At 47.4% G+C, this 19,757-nt stretch overlaps 2 protein-coding genes and 1 long non-coding RNA gene across 12 annotated transcripts; 2 read left to right on the top strand and 1 right to left on the bottom strand.

Annotated features, from left to right (window-relative positions):
• Positions 1-6,306: 6,306 nt before the first annotated feature.
• LOC120810576 (m-AAA protease-interacting protein 1, mitochondrial) lies at positions 6,307-8,516 on the top strand. 7 transcript variants are annotated; one of them, XM_040165235.2, is made up of 5 exons: positions 6,307-6,858; positions 7,003-7,074; positions 7,178-7,304; positions 7,394-7,538; positions 8,145-8,516. In XM_040165235.2, exons 1-5 carry the CDS (start codon positions 6,490-6,492, stop codon positions 8,227-8,229), a joined length of 798 nt encoding a protein of 265 aa, XP_040021169.2. In that variant the 5' UTR covers positions 6,307-6,489; the 3' UTR covers positions 8,230-8,516. The 7 variants fall into 7 exon arrangements, with proteins under 7 accessions (XP_040021169.2, XP_077950739.1, XP_077950735.1 ...); XM_078094613.1 differs by having other exon boundaries at positions 6,327-6,858; positions 6,969-7,074; positions 7,160-7,304; positions 7,398-7,538; XM_078094609.1 differs by having other exon boundaries at positions 6,327-6,858; positions 7,160-7,304.
• Positions 8,517-10,463: 1,947 nt separating this feature from the next.
• LOC120810578 (uncharacterized) lies at positions 10,464-13,131 on the bottom strand. The gene is made up of 4 exons (XR_013453619.1): positions 12,995-13,131; positions 11,661-11,858; positions 11,364-11,485; positions 10,464-10,719 (listed from the first exon to the last, which is right to left on the bottom strand). It is a non-coding gene; the product is annotated as an uncharacterized LOC120810578 (long non-coding RNA).
• Positions 12,510-18,982, top strand: rab5ab (RAB5A, member RAS oncogene family, b). Of its 4 annotated transcripts, none has more exons than XM_040165238.2 (6): positions 12,510-12,775; positions 14,376-14,602; positions 15,309-15,460; positions 16,035-16,157; positions 16,312-16,405; positions 17,327-18,982. In XM_040165238.2, exons 2-6 carry the CDS (start codon positions 14,437-14,439, stop codon positions 17,440-17,442), a joined length of 651 nt encoding a protein of 216 aa, XP_040021172.2. In that variant the 5' UTR covers positions 12,510-12,775; positions 14,376-14,436; the 3' UTR covers positions 17,443-18,982. The 4 variants fall into 4 exon arrangements, with proteins under 4 accessions (XP_040021172.2, XP_040021170.2, XP_077950743.1 ...); XM_040165236.2 differs by having other exon boundaries at positions 12,510-12,771; XM_078094617.1 differs by having other exon boundaries at positions 12,747-12,971.
• Positions 18,983-19,757: the final 775 nt, after the last annotated feature.

Consider the following 19,757-nt stretch of genomic DNA (forward strand, 5'->3'; position numbering starts at 1 on the left):
ATGGTGCGTGAGAAATGTGCAAGGTGGCCATCTTACAGAAGGTGTAGAGGTGGGATAAATTTAATTACAGCTTCAAATATTCATTTGGCAAATATATCAAGGTTGGAAACACAGGCCCAGAAATTGCAAGCCGGTCTGGCAGCCGCTCACAATAACGGATGGCAAATGACAGTAATCCATGAAAGGAGACCAGACATTTATAGAATTTATAGAGAAGGACTCACCATCCCAGATCTCTGATGTTTGTGGGATTTGCTCACTGGCATCTTAAGTAGGGAAACGTATATATAACAATAACCAAAACCAAATCTATTTCTCTTTCCGTTACTTTCTTTGCTAATTTCAGAAAATCGATTTTAATTATTTGAGCCACATGTGAAAACCTCACCTGCTGTTTTCTTAACCAACATGGAGCCGTCCGGACATTCGCGGCGTTTGATGAGGGCGAATGTGCATTACAGTTCTACTAGCCGTGTGATTTCAGTGCAACAAACGCAGAATCTCACCAAAACCCTACGACGGCGTCTCAAGATTAAAAAACGTCTTCTCTGCGTCTGATGGAGCAAGCGCCACACGTGGGCCGCGCCTTTCTCTGATCCGACGCGCTCGCTGTCTCTCGCCTCCAGCTGTGCGACGGGAATTGGTAGCGGCGGCGACAGGCACAGGTGAAGGTGCACCGGTGCACTTCCTTTTCCTGTGGCAGCGAACGAAGGCGGCCTATTTCTTCGCGCTTTGGGTTGATTTAATCAGCAGGCTGGGAGGTGTGGGCGGCGGCAGAGAGGGGGGGGGGGGGGGGGGGGGGCCTCGCCTCACCTCACCTTCTAGCGCTTGGAACTGGAGAAGAACGCGGGGGCGGAAACTGGTTCTCCGAAGACCACACGGTGGTGGAGAGTTACCGGTGCCAAACACCACCCCCCCCCCCCCCCCCCCCCCCCGGCCACCGACCACCAGATTAGAGCAGATCTAACCTCCGCCTCCAGGGGGCTCCCTCCCCGAAGCGACTTCTCGGGAGGACGGCGTCAGCCGTCAGCCGGTGCTCAGGGTGAATCTCCGTTAAACAAACGGGGGCAGTCAACAGCCGAGTGGAAAGGTGGAAACTGACACTGACCTAGATTACCGAAGCCACAAGCTATCTCGAGTTCACACCTCGCCTGCACGCAACGCGCCGTGAGTTCAGCGATGTGAAGCCTGATAAGAGCCAACTGAAGGTTGTTTGATTTTTAAAAGAAACAAAAAAACGTTTTTTCTTTTGTTTGCTAACCGACGTGGGTCGATGGTGAGAAAACTCTCAGGTAAACTCGTGCACCAAGATTCAGCAACCGGCTCGGATGAATTGTCACGTCATTCGTCTCTGAAACATGACGAATCGGGTTATGATGGGACCGTTATGTTCAAGAGACGAAGCCCTCTAGTGGTCGCCTGATCTGTGGCGGGAGGACAAAAGGGACTCGCTTCCTGCAGGGAGAAGTTTGGCGCGTAAGGACGTGTCAACACCACGTCTACATTTTATCTTCAAGGAATCACCGCGACTGTTTCCCAACCTCGACCATGAAGGCAAAGCTGCTCTTACCTTATCAAAGGAGTTATTCTAATCCAAACCGCCACACCTCCATGAACCTCACCGAGTTCCACACCAACAGCGGTTGAGTCATGTGGGACGGTTCCGATGTTGTCATGGGCAAGAAGGTACTCCGCCAGTTAATACGAAGGACTCTTTGGTCAACATCTACCAACACTTGAGCACCATCTACACAATCAGACAGTTGGACGCATTTTGCAAAGATGGAGACACTCAGACCGGCGTCGCTCGCGTGGATCTACCTGTGCACGCAAATCTGCTCAGCACAAACGTCTCGAGTCCGAGAAACGCGAGAACAGACAAACCCGCTAACTGGGGTCGAGTGTTCAAACAGCCCCCCCGAGCGGCTCGTGTGGAGGTATGGGACTCGCTGACGGGGAGCAGCGAGACGGGCGGGGTGGAGGTGCTGGTGTACTAATCGGAGAGGGATGGAGGGATGGATGGATGGATGGAGGAGGAGGAGGAGGTAGGGAGGGTTGATAAAGCCTGATCTGTGCCACGGGGCATTTATGGCTGTTGGGGAGGTGGGAGAGGGGGGGGGGCGGGTGGGAGGAGGCATTGTCTGCTGTGTCCGCGCATTTATAGGATTGAGCTCAAGTTTCCTTTGTGTTTCCATTTTGTTGAGGGATTATGTTCTTTGAGAGAGTTGTGCAAGCATGCAGGCACACAGAGTGGAGGCGGAGGGAGAGAGAGAGAGAGGGAGGGAGAGAGAAGATGGGTGGGGGGGTGCACGAGGAGGGAGGGAAGATGTCTTTGTTCTGGGCGTTGATCATGAACAAGACAGATAGCAGAGGGTGTGTGTCTGCATGAGCGTGCGTGTGCACCAGTGTGTCTGTGTGTGTCTCGGTGCGTGTGTGTCGGAGAGCAAAGCAAGATGTCAGGACATGTAACCAGCCATGTAACAATTTAAAATCAATTTGCCTCCCAAGAAGGAATCGCTCTGCGAGAGGTTTTTTTTTCTTTCCTCTTCTTTTTTTCTCCCCCCCTGCCATCCGTTCACAGGACTTCCCCTCCATCTAAATAGATATCAATTACATAATCGCTCCTCTCCTCTGCGCCCGGCCGCAGACTGGAAAGTTTGTCACGCCGAGCTGAAGCGTAATTGCCCCCCGCCCTCACCCACCCCAGCCCCCGGGCCCCCCTCGCGTAATGCGTGTGGTGATTGCCGGGGACATTTGCAGCGTCATCGATCTAAACGGGGGCAGAGCCGAAGACCGCGCCGCCTACAGGGGGGAGGTGGCGCGGAGGGCCTAGGTCAAAGGTCGGAAGAGGTGTCGCGCTTCCGCCGCGCCAGACGCTCCCCCAGCCAATCGATCGGTGGCGCCCGTTTGTCTCCGTGAACGCTCGCAGAGAAGAATGAGCACCTGGAAGTGTCGGCTGGTGATAATTGGAGCGCTGAAAGTTCTCCCAACTCCTTTCATTTAGAAAACCAACAAAAGGAAAAAAGGCCGGCGTGGGGTGGGGGGGTGTCTCCACCTTGCTGGAACCCCACCGGGTACCCGCGTGCCCATCGGGTTCCCCCCAACTTGTTAAAGCACCACATGGTACATTTGCATAGGATAAGCGACATATAGAGAATCATTTGCATGCCGGAAAGTGCACTTGAGTAACCGTAATTACACGTGACACCAATTACTCTGTTACTTTGTATTAAATTATAATGGAAAATTCCACTAGAGAATTGGAGCCTAATTGCATCTTAATTTGCATAATTTTGCATATTAATCACATCTCAGATGAATAATAAATTTCAGCAGGTTTTTTAAATTTATGCATAGATCCAAAAACAAAGTTGGAAAATAATTTGCGAGTGAAAAAAAACGAAGAAGAGAAACAGGACCTATTACTGAGAGCATTTGTGCTAATTTCTCTCATTACCCCACGCGGGAGTCACAGATATCTGTACTCTTGATCAACAAGCATCGCATTTTGAAACGGAGAGTTTGTTAAAAAGCTTCAGCAGTAAAAAAAAACAATGGAGGAAACATTCAATTTGGAAATATAATTTTATGTAGAACTTTGTGGCTCTATTTTAAAGCTCTTTCTATGGCGGAGGAGCCAAATGTTTTCTACAATGATACTTCTAATCACTTTCTGCTTTTCCCTTTTTCTCTCTTTTGTTGTTGTTGTTTTGGTCAACACCTGTGCCTGCTATTGTGTGTGGCTCCCTGCCAGACGCAAAAACCCAATATACCTGTAGCCCGGATTAAATTCAAATTGACAAAAACAACATTTTCTTTTTTCCCATTTTTTTCCAGCCGAAAATTGAACAAAATTATTCCAATAAAACCGATGATGAAGAAAGGACAAAAACTCCAATCTGCTCTTTTGAGTCACTTATCGCTTCACGCTGGAGCATTTTGAATTATGTGTTAAGTCGGAATCCGAACAGGGAAGACGGAAAATACATGAATCAGTTTTATAATTATGTACCTGCGTCAAGACGTCAGGTTTTACCTCGAAGCTTCCGAACCGTTTGTGGCTTCTTCTGACGCTTGAAACAAAGAACAGACGGGCTCCTCGCGGCCCTCCGCGACACACAGGTGGCCCCACCTTGTTGCACAACTCTGTTGTTGCTTTTTTCGGAGAACATTTTCTGAGAAAACCTTCAGAATAATTTGCATGAAAAAAAAGACAAAGATTAGGAGGAAAATGTGAAGAAGAAGGAGAAAAAAAACGTCTCCAACATCACTCCCTACTTTATAGTGAGCGGTGCGTTTATTGGCTTTTTTTTTTTTTTTTACTGCCTCAGAAGGGGGACACAGTAAATAATATAAAGAAGAATTTGTTTTAGATCATTTTAGTTTGAAATGTGTTTCCACTTTCTCATCTTCTGTCTCGAGACCCACCCATTTAGTTTGCGGCCCCTTTTGAAGGGCCGAGGCCCCCGTGGTTTCGACAAATATCGCCACTTAAACGCCAGAGTTGCAACGTCATGCTCCATATTGTTCATTCCCATACCTCCAAATGTTGTTCTCAGGTGTTTTAAAACAGTAAATCCTTTAACGCAGCATGTGTTACTGATGAAGTTGTGTCAGGACTATTGATAGACCAGGCCTCGGGCTGAACCCACGCTCCACCTTCAAACACCCTGGAGGGGGCGGGGGGGGGGGGGGGGGTACTCGGCAGACATCTTCATCCCGGGGAGCTCAGCCGTGGACAACACTGCCTTTCAGTGGCGCAGCAAAGGAGCGGCGTCTCCACGGCTGAGGGACACGAGACGCTCTCAACTGGGGGATCCACAGCGACCGTGAGGTGAAGGCCGGAGAGACACCACCTCACGTCCAGCAGAAATGTCCTTTATTCTACTCTAATTATTGAGTTGCGACTTCCATGAATTTTTAATGGTCATGGAATATATATAGTTTACAATTTCATTGAGTTTATCGTAAATACAGCCACAAAAATAAAATTGATATACATATATATATAATTGATGAATTATATATATATATATATTTTTTACTATTATATATATTTAAATTTAAATTAAAAACATATTTGTCTCTATTATGACAGTTGATGATTTCATTTTAGGAGACAATTACAAGGGGAGGAAAGAGGCTCGTGTGTCGTGTATTTACTGAATAAGTCTTTATTCTTACTCCATCTCTTTCTTTCTCATAATGTATTTATTGTCTGCCCTTTCCCTTCAATGCTTCAGTAATTCCCCTCTTCATCCTCACTCTCTTATGAACTTCTATTGCTGTTTATAGCAGTCTGGACTCAAACACTTCTTCACTACTGGATTTATCTGCAGATTCCCCCAAGAATTGATCTTTATTCAGTTTATTGTGGAAGTGGTTTCATTCTCTGGTGTAAAAAGCATCGGGATATCATTTCATATAACAATGTGCCGCGCTGCTAATGATTGATAAATACGACTAGTTAGGGAGAACTTCAGGTGGGCGGAGCCGCGTGCAGGTGTCTGCAGGGCGTGCGTGCGGAGAGGAAAGGAAGGGGGGTATCGGGGGGTAAGCTGACCTGTAATCACCAAGAACAGCGGGGACTTAATGATGTTTTGGTCTGATGATCAAATTTCACATGTTTGCACAATCATTGCGGGGCACCTGCGCAGAATAACCGAGGCAGGGAGGAAAGGCCCGAAGGAACAACTTGTTCCGTGTGTGGGAGTGTGTCTGTGTGTGTGTGTGTGTGTGTACGCGTGCGTGTGCGTGCGGACATTATTGGCTTTTTGTGGTGATAATGGTGATACATGCACGCACGGACTCACAAAAGTTTGTTTTCCAGTCTCCTCTTTACTTTGTAACACACACGCGTACAGACACGACGTGAGGCGGATACGTGGATATTTGTCTCCCTCTACTGGTAAAAGTATGTAATGCAGCGTTGCTGCCTTTGGGTGCTGTCTGTACATTTCAACTTACTCCACTATAAAGAGAAAATATGAGCACAATATTGACAAATTCTGGTTAAATTTTTGCAGCAGCAGGATGGAAGAAGAGAGTATTCAACTGTTGTCAGACGGTGAGCACAAATACGCTTTAACAATGTAGTTCTCGTGTGTATATATATTTCACTTCACATGGTTTGCTGCTGTTTGTATTTATTTGGATATGTCACATGTCCATTCCGCCATATATAATCATATAAACCTAAGAGAAATATTTCAAAAAGATTGACTCAATATTCAAAACCAATGTCCTAAAAACCCCGCTGCCGTCACCGTTACCCTGAGAAGCGAATGGGGTTTTTCCTGCAGCACCCGAAGGCAGCGCTCGTGTGTGTTTACGTCTGAGCCGCGAGAAGGATTGTGGGTACAGCATGGGGGTGAGTTGCGTAAAGTTACCAAAGGCAACAGTGAAGCGGATGGAGGCTCCGGGTTCGTGACCCAAACAACGCCGGTACCCCCCCCCCCCCCCGCCTCCCCCTCCCTCTCCCCCGCTGTGATGCAGCGGATCATCAGCCTCGCCGTGACGCGCTCCCCCGTCGCGCTCCGCGCCTGGAAGAGGGGCCCGGCCCGCGGGGAGCAGCCGGCCGCGCACCGACAGGGTCCGGGGATGTGCGCCCGTCCCGCGCGTCCTTTCACCGGGCTGCCGGGCCGGAGGTTGTGCAAGCGGAGGTTCGCGTTCCCCTGTCAGAAGCACAGGCCGTTCAGCTCGGAGGAGGGGCCGCCGGGGATCCCCGCGGGGGGGCCCGCCGTCTCCGTGGTCGGTATCCCGGACCCCATCACGTGGGTCCGGTGCAGAGTTCTCATGTATCTGGTCGACCTGCACTTCGGGTTTGACATAGAGGAGTTTGAAAAAGGAGTGAAGCAGGTAAACCAAGACCGGAAGTCTACGCATGTCTTTAAACATCCGGGTAACTTTCCTCCACAAGGGAGGATGCGTTGCATCACCAACGCGTTATAACACCACCCTCACTGCAGGTGAATAAACCCCCTTCTTCCTCGTCCGGTCCAGGCTTTGGTCCACGTCTCCGGCCTTCTGTCCAGCGGCAAATACCACAATCTAGTGGGGATTGTGTCCAGCGAGGTGATCAATGACGCACAAGAATCAAACATCTTTAAGGCTTATAATTTAATAAATCAACAAGTTGGTGCGAATCAATTACCGGCAGCTTTTTCGGTCGTTTCAGACGATCGACTACGTCCAGACGAGGTGCGGGTCTCTCAGCGAGGCTCGGCGACGGCAGCTCGCCGTCACCATGGACGACATCGTATTCGCGCTGCCGGAAGACGTGTCCGTCGTCTTCGACAAACACGGTGAGTTTACGTCCAACACCCAGAGCGCGAGCGCGCTCGAGCCGCCGATCTGACCTCGCGGGCCTTTGCGTCTTCTTCCCGCCTCGCAGGTAGACAGTTCTGCGACGTGGCCATGAGGTTCTGGCTCCTGTCAACGTACGAAGGGCCCGACGACCCCGAGGGCACCAAGATCTTCCAAGTGGCCCCCAGTGGAGACGGCGGCCCGCAGAGGAGAATAGTGACGGCGGTCTATGAGTAAGCACAGTGAGAAGAAATATTAATACATATTCATTTGTATGATCAGAATACAGACCTTTTATAAAAAGTTTATAAATGTTAAATTCTGTCACTCCCGTCGTTGCGATGTTGGTCTAGAGAAGCACCGATACGATTCACCGCCGGAACGGAACGGGTCATAATTCAACTCCCGGTGCGTGTAACAGTCAAAGCCTCTTTCCGCGTCCCGCCGGTAATCCGGTTAGTTGCTGCAGCACATGGGCGGCTGTTCTACCTAATGCCCACCTATCTTGATAGCCACATTCTCCTCCCTATTGTTTCATGTCTGGAAATCCCCTCTGAGAAAAGCCCGTTTGACACTTCAAATGTCATCCCGTGAGGCTGGAGACGCAGTTTGGCAGGATGAGGAGGCTATTTTCAGACAAGGGGAGACAAGAAGCAGGACAGAGTTGAGTGTTTTCCAGGCCGGCTCTTCGTTGTTGTTGTTGCTTTGTTTTTATTTTTTTAGTTTTCGGGGATTCATTTTTCCTGCGTTCACTCAGGAGCAGAAGGGCGAGCGTGCACCTGGTCGAGAAGAGTTCACATCGTAGCTCCCGTTAAACACGTCCACCTTTCCCTCCCCAGATTCCACCGAGAGCTGACGAGAGGGGCGTCTCCCGACTGGACCGTCACCACTGTCTGGCACTGGCACTGGGAAGCGGCGGAGTGACGACGCCGCGGGCGGGACGGAGAGTTCGGCTGAATCGGCCCCGTTTGGAGGAGCGTACTTCGGGACGACGCGAAACAGGAGCCAGAGACACGACACCCCGAGGACATCGGGACTTATGGGGACCAATGGCACCCGGCTGTTGTCAGCAGAGCTATCGCCGTGACAACTATCCACGGGGGAAGGCCACGGAAAACGCCCGAAAAGATCATAAGTGAACCTTCATTTTATTTTTTTTGTCAAATCACAGCTCAATCAGAAGAGTTGTACCAATAAACGACTTGATCAAATATTTCCCAGGAGCCTTTATTTAAGGAGGTGAGAATTGAAGCCCTTGTCTTCCATAACCGTATTCTCGGCATGCGACACATTAAATATTTCAAGAAGTGCCCGAATTTGTAAAGGTACTTGTAGATAATCCGTTCTCCACAGTAAGCGGCAGGCGCCGAAAACTTCTCTTACCCGCTTTTTACCGATCAAAACAAAGTACTCGGGGGGGGATCGACCCAGGCGGGAGCAGCTTCCCCCCCCCCTGCGCTGCGAGCGAGAGCGACAGATTCCCCCAGAAAGCCGGGGCGCCTGAGCCCCGCGGTCGCTGCCAGGAAGGCGCCGCTCGTCAGAAAGCTCCGGCGTGACAGGCCGCTGAATGCCGCGTGTCATCCCATTCTGCTAAAGCGCGCCGCGCCATCATTAATGTTGACAACATATCTGACAAACAGAGGACTCTCGTCATTAGCGGCCGCTAATTCATGCGTAGTGAAATACGCCGAGGATTATTCTAATTTTCCTGCCTTGCGATTTGTGGTTGGTGGAAGTTTGCGTGGGTTTTTAAATTTTTTTACATTTCCTTTTTTTTTTTCGGGAGGCGCATCTCGAGGAGTCTTAATGGGATTAAATGAGTGCGGTTAGCTTAGCACGTGTCAATATGCTCGTGGGTTCAGCGAGAGCACATTAAAGAAAAATTCACCACGCCTGTGCGTCACTCAGTTTAATGGAAATTAACAGCAGAACAAAAACACATGGTGAATGTACAAAAAGCTAATGGTATTTTTTTTATTAGTTATTTCTCTGTTTTGTAATCAGCAGGCGCGTGCTGCGGGGGAGGCGGCGTGCCGAACCGTTTCATTAATCTGGTTAGCGAAACAGATTGCAAACAATTCCCCGTCCCTCTTTGGAAGTCTGCGTTTGTCTCTGCTCCAAGACGCCGCGGATTAATTTCTCCATCCCAGTCAGTCTTCCCGTTTCCAGGTTGATTAATAGAATGGCGAGATGAATGCGCCTGCACGTCAAACTCTGACCGAGGAAACGATGAAGGCGGGAGGAGCGTAGCTCTCGGTGTTTACTGAGGGCGTCAGCTGTTACTGTTGTTGTCCAAAGCAATCAACTAAAGACGCGACACCGGCTCACAACAGCTTCGGTGAGCCGACTGAAGACGACGCGAGATGTCGACAAGACAAGTGAGCTGTTGCCGAGCGTGAAATTCTATTTTTCATTTTGATGGACGTTGATGCTCTAGCAGACGTGTAATTGGAACACTTTGTGTTGCACGTTTACCTCCTGAAGTTGTGGCGTTATTAATATTTTGTGTTGTGACTAATTGAATACTTATTGTCTGTTGTGTTTTTGCACAGAGATCAAAGAAAACAAGAACTAGTTTCCATTTTAATTTGTATCTCACCTTTTATATAATCATTCATTTTCTGTTTGCTATTCAGTCTCATGTGCAGGAGATTCTCCTGTGACGGTTTGCATTTTCTAAATTAGTTTTGATGGAAAACTGGTTCTAATATTCAGGAACAAAGACTTTTTAAAAGTAAGTTGGGAAACAGAATGTGTGATTTCAAAAGCTCACTTGAATCCATCAGAGAACATATTAACGACAACCAGAAACACGTCGTGCTTTGTTCCAGGAAAAGGCAATTCTTTCATTTTCCTGCATAATGATGTGAAAAAATGTGCACCTGGTTGTCTAAGATGAAAAGCCGCCGGTGCACCTGACAGGTAATGGTTTATTTATTGGGTGTTAAATGTGCTCCGTAATGCGTTCCCGGCTGCTTTGCACACTGCATGTGATTCATCAAACAAGTCGCACATGTTTCCCTTCAACAGATTCATAACCATGATCGTGATAGAGTACACGTCTATTAGCAGCAGTGAAAGCACAAATGCGTACGTGCAGACTCTATATTCCCCGTATGAAGTCACCGCTGACCTAAAGAAGATTTGAACTCAACTTGTTTCTTGGGAGTTGTCGTTTTAATGCAAGAATGCAGCTCCTGGAGGAAGGCAGAGCTGAATTTGTTCATTCAGATGGAAGCAGTTGAGTTTATATGAACAACGATGGAATGACAAAAACTGTTTTTTTTTTTATTGTTCTGGATCCCCATTTGCAAAAGGTCTTAAACGTTTTTACTGAGATTGTCCACCATGGTTGTCATGTGAACACTCAAGCTGCCACAGTTCCTTTTCAGACGAGGATTTACTCCGACGTAGCTGGAAAACATTGTGAGAAAGAAGAAGAAGAAGATGTACAGTAAGTGAGTGGAAAATGCATTATCCTCAAATGGGAAACGTTAGGACGTTTAGTGGAGATATCACGAACATAACGGTGTCCATCGACACAAACCTCCCCGGCCGGATGCTTCAACGTCTCTCCAGAAACATTAGAACACACATTATTAATGACCTCTAATCAGTGAAGAGGATGATGAGAATGTTAATACAAAATAAATGGATATAAAGGATTTCACTTAAAATGTGGCCACGCTACACCTGTGAGATTGGTGTTTTTTAGCTGCAATGGAGCCGCGCTGCAGTATCTATGGAGGTATAATTACCGCTCTCCTTAAAAACAACTGCTAGTCATTGAACTGCATAAAACATATTTATAACACTAGCATGACTTTTACAGCTCTAGAAAAAGTGACTTCTACTGCACTCACAGGTTTTGTATGTATTTACCCACATTAAATGTTATTCTGTCATTTAGTGACACTGCACTGCTACCTGCTTAAGATCAGAAGACTTAACAGGCCGGAGCGTGACGTGTCACAGAAGACACTATAAATTGGTTTAAGTTGAAATGACTTTTAGAGTGAGACAGTATCGAGACATCTGCACACATATTTCTGACTCACAGGATTCAGGAGGAGGAGGTCTTGAAGCGGTTTAGGGATTGGCCGGGGTCGCCTGGAGGTCATCCGGATGGCTCAATGGGCCCCAGGGCCTCGGGCTTAATTAAGGCCCGAGTGGCAGGAAGCTGTGCCGGATTGGACCGAGGAATAAAAAGAGCCTCCACATGGAACCTCTGAATCATCCCAATGCAACTAAACAATCGTAACTGCAACGCTTTGACTACCATGACTTAAATAAGGTCGGTCTTTTATTGCCAAATTTTCTCTGCAGTGTTGTGAAGTAGTCTGAAATACTTGTACCTGTATTTTAATTGAGTCCCTGAGACACGAGGAAACACATTGAAATTTCTAGATTGCAAATCAAATCTGAGCATTTGTCGTAATGCGTTGCTCTCCACCGCTGTTGGGCTTCTTGTCCTTCCAGTGTAGGACTCCAAGAAGTTGATCGGTCCGTCCTCGGCCGTGTCACAGTTATCCTTCCCGCCGTCCGGCTGGAACCTGTGACACACTGCCTCTGTCAATCATTCCCTTGACCGCCTGGCGATTTACAGTTTACATAAACAGACTCACTCATGAAAACAAACTGTTGTCGTTGAGCCTTTTGTGAGGCGATTAAAGGTGTATTGCTACTCGGCCGTGTCTTATCCCGAGCCCTACAACTGGCCTTTTTCACAGGAGACACTTGGACTTGTCAAACACGGGCGGGACCAATGAGTCATAGTCAGTGGCAGGGCCGACATTCAATGTGTTCATTCGTTGGGTTTATTACACCTGTGTTCTCCTGATATGACGGCGATGAAGTGAAAATGTCAACTGGGAGAAAAGGACTATGTGCTTTTTCACCTATTTAACTTTAATGCATGAGTATCAGCCAACCGGCAAAGTACCGGTAGTCTTTAAATTGTAACTCTAACGTTCGTCTTCTCTACCAACGAAAAGGTTCTCTTAACGTCAGCACCAAATAAAGCACCTTCTATTTAGTTTTTTTTGGTGTCAAGTTTCATTAGATATGTTAACATATGTTAAAAGAATTAATTAAATTGGGCAGGCTCTCTAAAATAATAGTAGATGGATAAACAATAGCATTATCTCGCTGAAAGTCTGCATAACATTTTATATTCTACGCCCAAAATTCTTTTAGGCGCATAACGTCACCAGCGCGCTGGGAATGAATCCTGGCCTGTGATTGGTCCGCAGCACCTGTACGCAGAGGGTTTGTCAACTCCAGTCGTACGATCTGTCATCATCCTTCGCACAATGCAGAAAGGGAAGTTGTAATAAGTGGGTTGAGGGACATCGCCGAGCCGTATGAAACCCAATGTTACGGTAGCCGGCTGGGCGAGCGACACTCCGAACGGACACTGACGCGCCACAAAGACAACATTCACCGCAGCTAGCTTTCTCCTTGTTGGTAGGTGAGTGGCTAACGTTAGCGTTAGCTAGCGAGCTAGCGAGCTAATGGCTACCCGGAGGGCTCCTCCCGACGCGGACGCAGCTAAACACCGTTCTTCTGGCTGCGTTCACCAGACCGGCGTCTTATCATCTGGCTTGCTAACGGTAGCTAGCTGGCTAGCAAACTTTGGCTAGCCGACCCTGGTAGGGCCAAGCTAGGTAACGTAATCGTTGTATCTCACCGTCTGGATGTTAACGTCGGTGAATCCGGCTCATTCGTCACGTTTAAATTGCCTCCTTTTCCTAAACTACGCGCAGTGCAGCGAACAACTGCGACTCTCTAACGCCGTTCGACGAGGGAGTTCCCTAAATGAACGTCATGCAGCTAACACCAGCTAGCTGTCACTAGCGGTACACACCCCAAACGGCATCATCTGTCTTCATTCTCCAACGTAATGTAACGTTGGTTAAATGTCGGCGTTTAGCCGGCGCGTGCGTCGCCGCGCAGGTACGCGGCTGTGTTTTCTCAAACGGGAACTTTAGATATTCGGTGCCGCTAACCGAGTTATTTTGAATCTACTCGGTTAGCTCATCCGCTAACTGTGGCTATGGTTAGCTTGCTAATTGGAGTCAGTCAACAAAACAACATAACAGGTTATTTGTGGTTAACTCTGTGTCGTAATGCGATTCCGAGGCAGCAGACGGTAATTATGTTTCATTGGCAATGTCACAGGTGTACTGACGAGAGGGGTTGTGTTTAATACGGTTGATGTTTTTATTTACCTTTTTGCATCAACAGACAGGGTTATGCAGAAAGCTGCCTGGGACTTATTTCCCTGCATGTGCTCAGATTCTATTGACGCTCCGTTTCGCATCGTGTGAACCCGCCAGCAGGATTTGCCCTTTTCTCCTCACAGGTACACGAGTCGCTCAAAGGACATTTCTAGATGTCCTAGTTAAATTAAAGTGCAGAGAGGAAAAGTGCTCATCCAAACGCCAGTGTGCTACCTGTTTGTTATTGTGACTACTTTGTGGGGGGGGAGCGTGTGGCTCGTAATCTGAAACTCGTGTTGACGTTGTGTGTAGTTACCTACAGTACATTTCCATTCTTAGTCATTATCATCAGTTACATATCTGTGCTCTGTCGAGAAGAAAACAGGTTGGAAGAAACCAGCGTAAAACCATGACTAAATATTGCCTCCATTCTATAATCAAAGTATGCACAAACATTTTAGTTTTTAAAAGAAGTTTATTCTGCTTGTTCGACGATACTTGAAATCCGCCAACCTCATAATTGTTATTTTAATTTGAAAAGTCACATGACGTATAGTGTGATTTATATTTCTGTTTCTTGACTGTACTAGATCGAACAGTGCATTCGTTAGTTGTTAGTGGCCAATTTACATATGTTCATTATTAACTATGTTTAAGGCCCTTTTGCTGCAGAGAAAATACTTACTAATGATAAATAAGTTAGCCCTTTTTCCATTGCTTTTGAACCTAAATAATTCATGAAAACAGTTTGATCTGATCATCTGTGTTTGCAGACAATGTCTAGCTAGTTCCCTCCTGATTTTGTTTCTTTTATGTGACACTTTATTTTTCTCTCTCTCTCCTCCTCAGATATTTTCTACAGTTTTTCACAGTAAGTCAGCTTCCAGAAGAAGAGCCTGTGAAGTGTGACATGGCAAGTAGAGGCGGAGCTACACGACCCAATGGGCCAAACGCAGGCAACAAGATCTGCCAGTTCAAACTTGTGCTTTTAGGAGAGTCAGCTGTGGGGAAGTCGAGTCTCGTACTTCGATTCGTCAAGGGGCAGTTTCACGAATTCCAAGAGAGCACGATCGGAGGTACGTGTCTTTGTGAACAGTCCCTTTAAAATTGTATGCGAGGACTGACATGCGTTTGTTTACCTTGTCACAGGGAGACTTGAGACGATGAGTCACACAGTGGAATGAGCATTTGAATATGTAGATCATCTTAAAGGGCGGGGTACAAACATTTGGCTTTTCTATCCTGAAGAGACCCATTTACAGTGTATACCTAAACAAGTGGGACAAAATCAGCATATGTGGTGTCAAATATAGGAAATAAGAGCAGAGAAAATTGGTAGAAGGGTTGTTTTAAGTTAGCGAGAGGAGCATGGGGGAGAACAATATTTGATTTGCGTGAGAAGATAAGGAAATGAAGAGCGGAGTGAGAACTTGAGTGTGAGAGAGGCCAAAAGGGAACAGAGAAGTGCAGGAGCTATTAGGTAAATTCCTGGGCAACCTTATCTACTTCCTGGTTTGTCCGGCTGATTACACTGGATTAAAGCAGTCAAGTTATTGACCTACATGCTGCTGGCTGGATATCATGTGGTTGGTTAAGCGGTACGATCCCCAGAAGTGCAAAGATGAAGTTCTAGGTAGTTTCCAACGCGGTGTATGTGTGTAACTGAGTAAATGTCAATGGGGAGTTTTAAATTCTAATAAATAAAAAGTGCCCCAGTGGATCCCACCCCAGATAACGACTCCAGCTGTCTCCTCGTTTCCTCGTTTCCTCCACTTTGTGCAGCCGCCTTCCTGACTCAGACGGTATGTTTGGACGACACAACGGTCAAGTTTGAGATCTGGGACACGGCCGGCCAGGAGCGCTACCACAGCCTGGCCCCCATGTACTACAGAGGGGCCCAGGCCGCCATCGTGGTCTACGACATAACAAATGAGGTGAGTCTGGTCGCCAGCTTTTCCCGCCGTGCGCCGTCGGCGTCTCTCCCTCTCTCTCAGAAACATTGTTGTGTATGAGGGAGATAGAGCGGGGGGTGGAGGGGGGGAGGGGGGGGGGGGGGGGATCAGCCTAAAATGTTCTGCAAAGAAAGGAACCCTTGTTTTGGTGTCTTGAGTCATCACTTATAACACTGTTTGTAGAGAAGTAGAACAAATACATCAGTGACTTGAGCGCCGCGGGTTATACACGACAACATGTGTAGTTACAAAGAATATATTGTACTTTGAAAACAACCTGGTCTCTATATTCAAGACTGAGATTATTTTATTTTTGTGAATTGTATTCGAAAGATAGTCACACAAATCGAATGAATGAATGTTTTAGAAAAGGTGAGTCGTGTCGCCTGTATGACCCCCTAATGGCGGTATCCTGCATTCCAAAGCTTTGTTAATTGTTCCTCTGTTATATGTTGATCAGACGCCTGAGAGGCTCCTTGTCCTCTTTCTGTCACATGGGTCTTATTGTTATTAGCACTAACCAAGTTGCCCCCCCCCTCCCCCTTTCTCTTGCCAGGAGTCATTTGTACGGGCGAAGAACTGGGTTAAAGAGCTTCAGAGGCAAGCCAGTCCGAACATTGTAATCGCTCTGGCCGGGAACAAGGCTGATCTCGCAAACAAGAGAGCACTGGACTTCCAGGTTTGTGTTCCTTTGGATATTTTGTGCAAACAGAACCAGGCCCGTTGGAGCCAACATTAAAGATTCACAGCTGATCCTTCCGCCACCTGGAGTTGAACCACGCAAACGGAAAGTCACTTCAAAAACTGATCTCCTGTTGGTTTCACTCCAATAGGATGCACAGTCATACGCAGATGATAACAGCTTGCTCTTCATGGAGACGTCGGCGAAGACCTCTATGAACGTGAACGAGATATTCATGGCCATCGGTGAGTCTCTCCCACCTTCTCTTTAGTGGAAGCACCAATGTCCCGCCCACCTGTAGACAGACAGCGGTGCATTCAGGCTGCTTGCTTCAACTCGTAAAGTCGGGGGTTTGCGTGCTGGTGATTGGGGTCACTGATGAACGATGAACTGGACCGATGGGGGAGGGGGGGACTCACAGCAGGATATGAATAATGGAGGCCGGGTTAATACTGGAAGGAAATGTCACAGCCCATAATGTTCAGTGAGTACTTTTTTTTGCAAACCTCCCGGTGGTTGTTGAAGTAATGGGGCTTTTTGTCAGACCTGGTTCTGTCTGGAAGGGACGGAGTCTCGGCCTCCAGCTGGTTTAGAGGACACTGTGTCCTTTGAGGAGCGCAGCCCTTAAACCGAGATGCAGCATCTGAAAGCTGAAGTTCTTTGATTTTGGAGAACACTGCTTTCTGGCATTAAGCAGTTGCGAAGAAGGCCCACAGGCCTCAGGTGTGGCACGTGTACTCCACCCATACAGGTTCTTTCACTTTGGCGGATGATGCTTTTTCTTGAGAACAGATGTGCTTGATTGACAGCTCTCCACCGGTTGTAGGGAAATGTTGTAAAAAGGTTGACAACTCTATTTGCTCCCAGCAAAAATAATTTACTAAATGAAAATCCTGATGTATTAAGAAATGACTGAGACCATAAACTCCTGTTTACAGTGTTCACTACTATCTGACTTTTATTCCCAACCACGGGAGTCGCCCCCCTTACGTTAGAGAGAGTGCACGTTAAAGGCGCTTCACTTCGCATGTTGACCTGTTGATGTCCCAGAGAATGTCAGAGAGGTGGAACAGTGACGTGGACGGCAGAATGGGACCAGAACAAAGTCACTGCATACTTTCTGGTCACTTCCTCACTGATTTAGAAATGTTTCCATGTCATTGCAGCAAAGAAGCTTCCCAAGAACGAGCCCCAGGCGGCCGGAGCCAACAGCAGGGGGAACCGGGGGGTGGACCTGACGGAGACGGCTCAGCCCACCAGCCGTTCCTGCTGCAGTAACTAACTCTTCCTGCTCCAACCCCCCCCACACACCTCCACCCCCACCCCCACGCACGCACACACACACACACGTCCCTCCTCTTCAACCCCCCCCAACTGAACATCTGGACATCAGGCTTCCTGACGTCAGCCCCGACCGTCAAGTTCGCTCCCTGGGAAAAGACTCTGTATAGCTGCATTTCTAATACCTTTTTTTGTTTTGTTTTTGTCCATGTTCCTTTATTTTATTCTTGAAACTTTTTTTAAGAAGAAGTGTATATCAGTATAATGGATGCATGTATCACTACAACGCCTAAAACACATTCTTATCTCTTAAGTTGGAAGACTAACCCGTGATGCGGGTGCGATTTGTGTAAATCTCCATGCGCGACCCGCCGCCGGGGCGACGGGGGCCTCATCGGTTGACCTCACAGGGTCGACAGGTGCGTGCGTGCCGAGCTACGCTCACAATCAGAAGAAAACCAAACGGTTTCGATGCGTTGAGACGGACTGTTGTGCAAACAAAGATCCCTCCCCCCCTCCGCCTCCCCACCCCCCTCCTGTCACCCTCCTTCAAAGCTGTTACACAGGAAGACATCCGAGGCTCCCAAAATATATGTTATTGTTTTTTTCCCTCATTATTAAGCACACAAAAAATACAAAAAGGTCTGAGTTTAACGAAAACACATCTAGCTTCCTTTCCCACGTCGCTGCACGTCAACAACGCAGGAACATCGGCAACCGACGGCTTCGGCCTTCGCAGATTGTAACTAAATCCTTATGAGGTTCATCGGCGAGTCGATCACAGAAGTCCCGTTTCCACGCGGATACGACTTGACGTGGAGAAGAAGGTCGGCTGGAAACCTGCAGACGGTTGAGCGTCGCGCCCTCTGAGCCGCGTTAAACCCGTGTCTCTGCTCGCCCAATACTCCACCTGCTTCGATTTGGGTGGGGGAGGTGGGGGTGGATTGTTTTCTTTTTTTTTTTTTGAATCCAGTTCAGACCGCACACAAAAAGAATATCTGACTACTGTGGAAACAAATATATACTCCAATGTTGTTATACGGTGCAATGTTGTCTTCTCCCCCCTATAGCACAGCTTGCAGAGCTCACAAGGAAAGCGTCTAGAGATTCCGAACAATTGTACAGTTCAATATAGCTCTCCTATTACCTTGTTTCCTTCCCTTCGTCGTAGGCCGTGTCAACAACTGGTCTGACGTTGAGCGGTGGTGGTCTCGCTCTCTTAGGTATTTGTAGGGTTTTAAAACAAAACCTCTCTCTGGTGTCTGATTATTTTTCCCAGAAATGGTCCATGGTCACGTTTGAAAGAACCTTTTATTGCATTGCACAGTTTTGATCATGTTTTAATTAATGACTTGCCCTTTGGTTTTATATGACGGGTTGTATTGGACTTGGCTAACCTACAGCTATAAGCGGGTAGCATAATTAACCTTACTGGTGGTCTCTTACAGCTTAATGAATTTTAATGATGTAAAACAGCATTACTAGTGATGGGCTGATCAGTTTTGAGTGTCTGAATACAACTTAATAAATTCAGTAAAGAAGTCTCTTGTATGCCTTTTTGCTCATCCACAGGATGCTTCTCATCCTGTGGATGAGAAGTCCAGATTCTGCTCTATAAAGAACGAAAACGAAACCCTCTTGTATCTGCCTCTCCTCTGCTGCTGGCTGTGTTTCTCCTGTGAACCCTCAGCAGGGCCGATCACGCGTTTGGCCGATACTCAAACATCAGTGCGCAGATGATGTGCTGCTCCGGTCGAGTGTCTTTACAACCTCATTAGCCGCCTCCTCGTCCGCCCGACGGACAGAGGAGTCCTGAGGAGACGTGACCCAATAAACACACGTCTCCTTCTCTTCATCCTTTATGTCCTTTTCAACTTACTTTCTTTTTTTTCTTCCTTTTCTCTGATGATATCTAGTCAGGGTAACGGAGAATGAGATTTAGCTCTCGGTTTCAACAGCCTTGGAAGAGCGTTCCTCACGGAACATCGCTTCCCCCGAGCGGTGCAGTTCGCCGATGGATGAGCGACTGGTCGCTGTTGCTAGGCCTGTCGAACGTGCGCACCGTGCATGTCCACATGCAGTTAAACCATTTGAGAGAAGAAAAGAAGATTTATGAACTAGTGGAGCATAATGAGCAAGTGCCACGTTCCCCAAATCACAACTTCCAAGGACAAACATCCAGGATGAGCAGCATAACTAAAAGCAGCTAACATTTAAAAAAGTGACGTTGCACGGTTTAGAAATATGTCTAACGAATGATTTTTACACACCTTTGTCTAAGTTGTACATCTTCCCCACGTTATGTACTTTATGGTA

This window comes from Gasterosteus aculeatus, chromosome 20 (assembly GCF_964276395.1).
Source record: "Gasterosteus aculeatus chromosome 20, fGasAcu3.hap1.1, whole genome shotgun sequence".
Lineage (NCBI taxonomy): Eukaryota > Metazoa > Chordata > Actinopteri > Perciformes > Gasterosteidae > Gasterosteus > Gasterosteus aculeatus.

Excerpts from the sequence above, each read along its gene's own strand:
- LOC120810576 (XM_078094613.1), top strand. The coding sequence starts at position 6,490 with ATGCAGCGGATCATCAGCCTCGCCGTGACGCGCTCCCCCGTCGCGCTC. Across the intron at positions 6,859-6,968 it reads TTGAAAAAGGAGTGAAGCAG|GTGAATAAACCCCCTTCTTC; the intron begins GTAAACCAAGAC and ends CCCTCACTGCAG. Across the intron at positions 7,305-7,397 it reads CGTCGTCTTCGACAAACACG|ACAGTTCTGCGACGTGGCCA; the intron begins GTGAGTTTACGT and ends CCTCGCAGGTAG.
- rab5ab (XM_040165238.2), top strand. The coding sequence starts at position 14,437 with ATGGCAAGTAGAGGCGGAGCTACACGACCCAATGGGCCAAACGCAGGC. Across the intron at positions 16,158-16,311 it reads AGAGAGCACTGGACTTCCAG|GATGCACAGTCATACGCAGA; the intron begins GTTTGTGTTCCT and ends TCACTCCAATAG. Across the intron at positions 16,406-17,326 it reads CGAGATATTCATGGCCATCG|CAAAGAAGCTTCCCAAGAAC; the intron begins GTGAGTCTCTCC and ends ATGTCATTGCAG.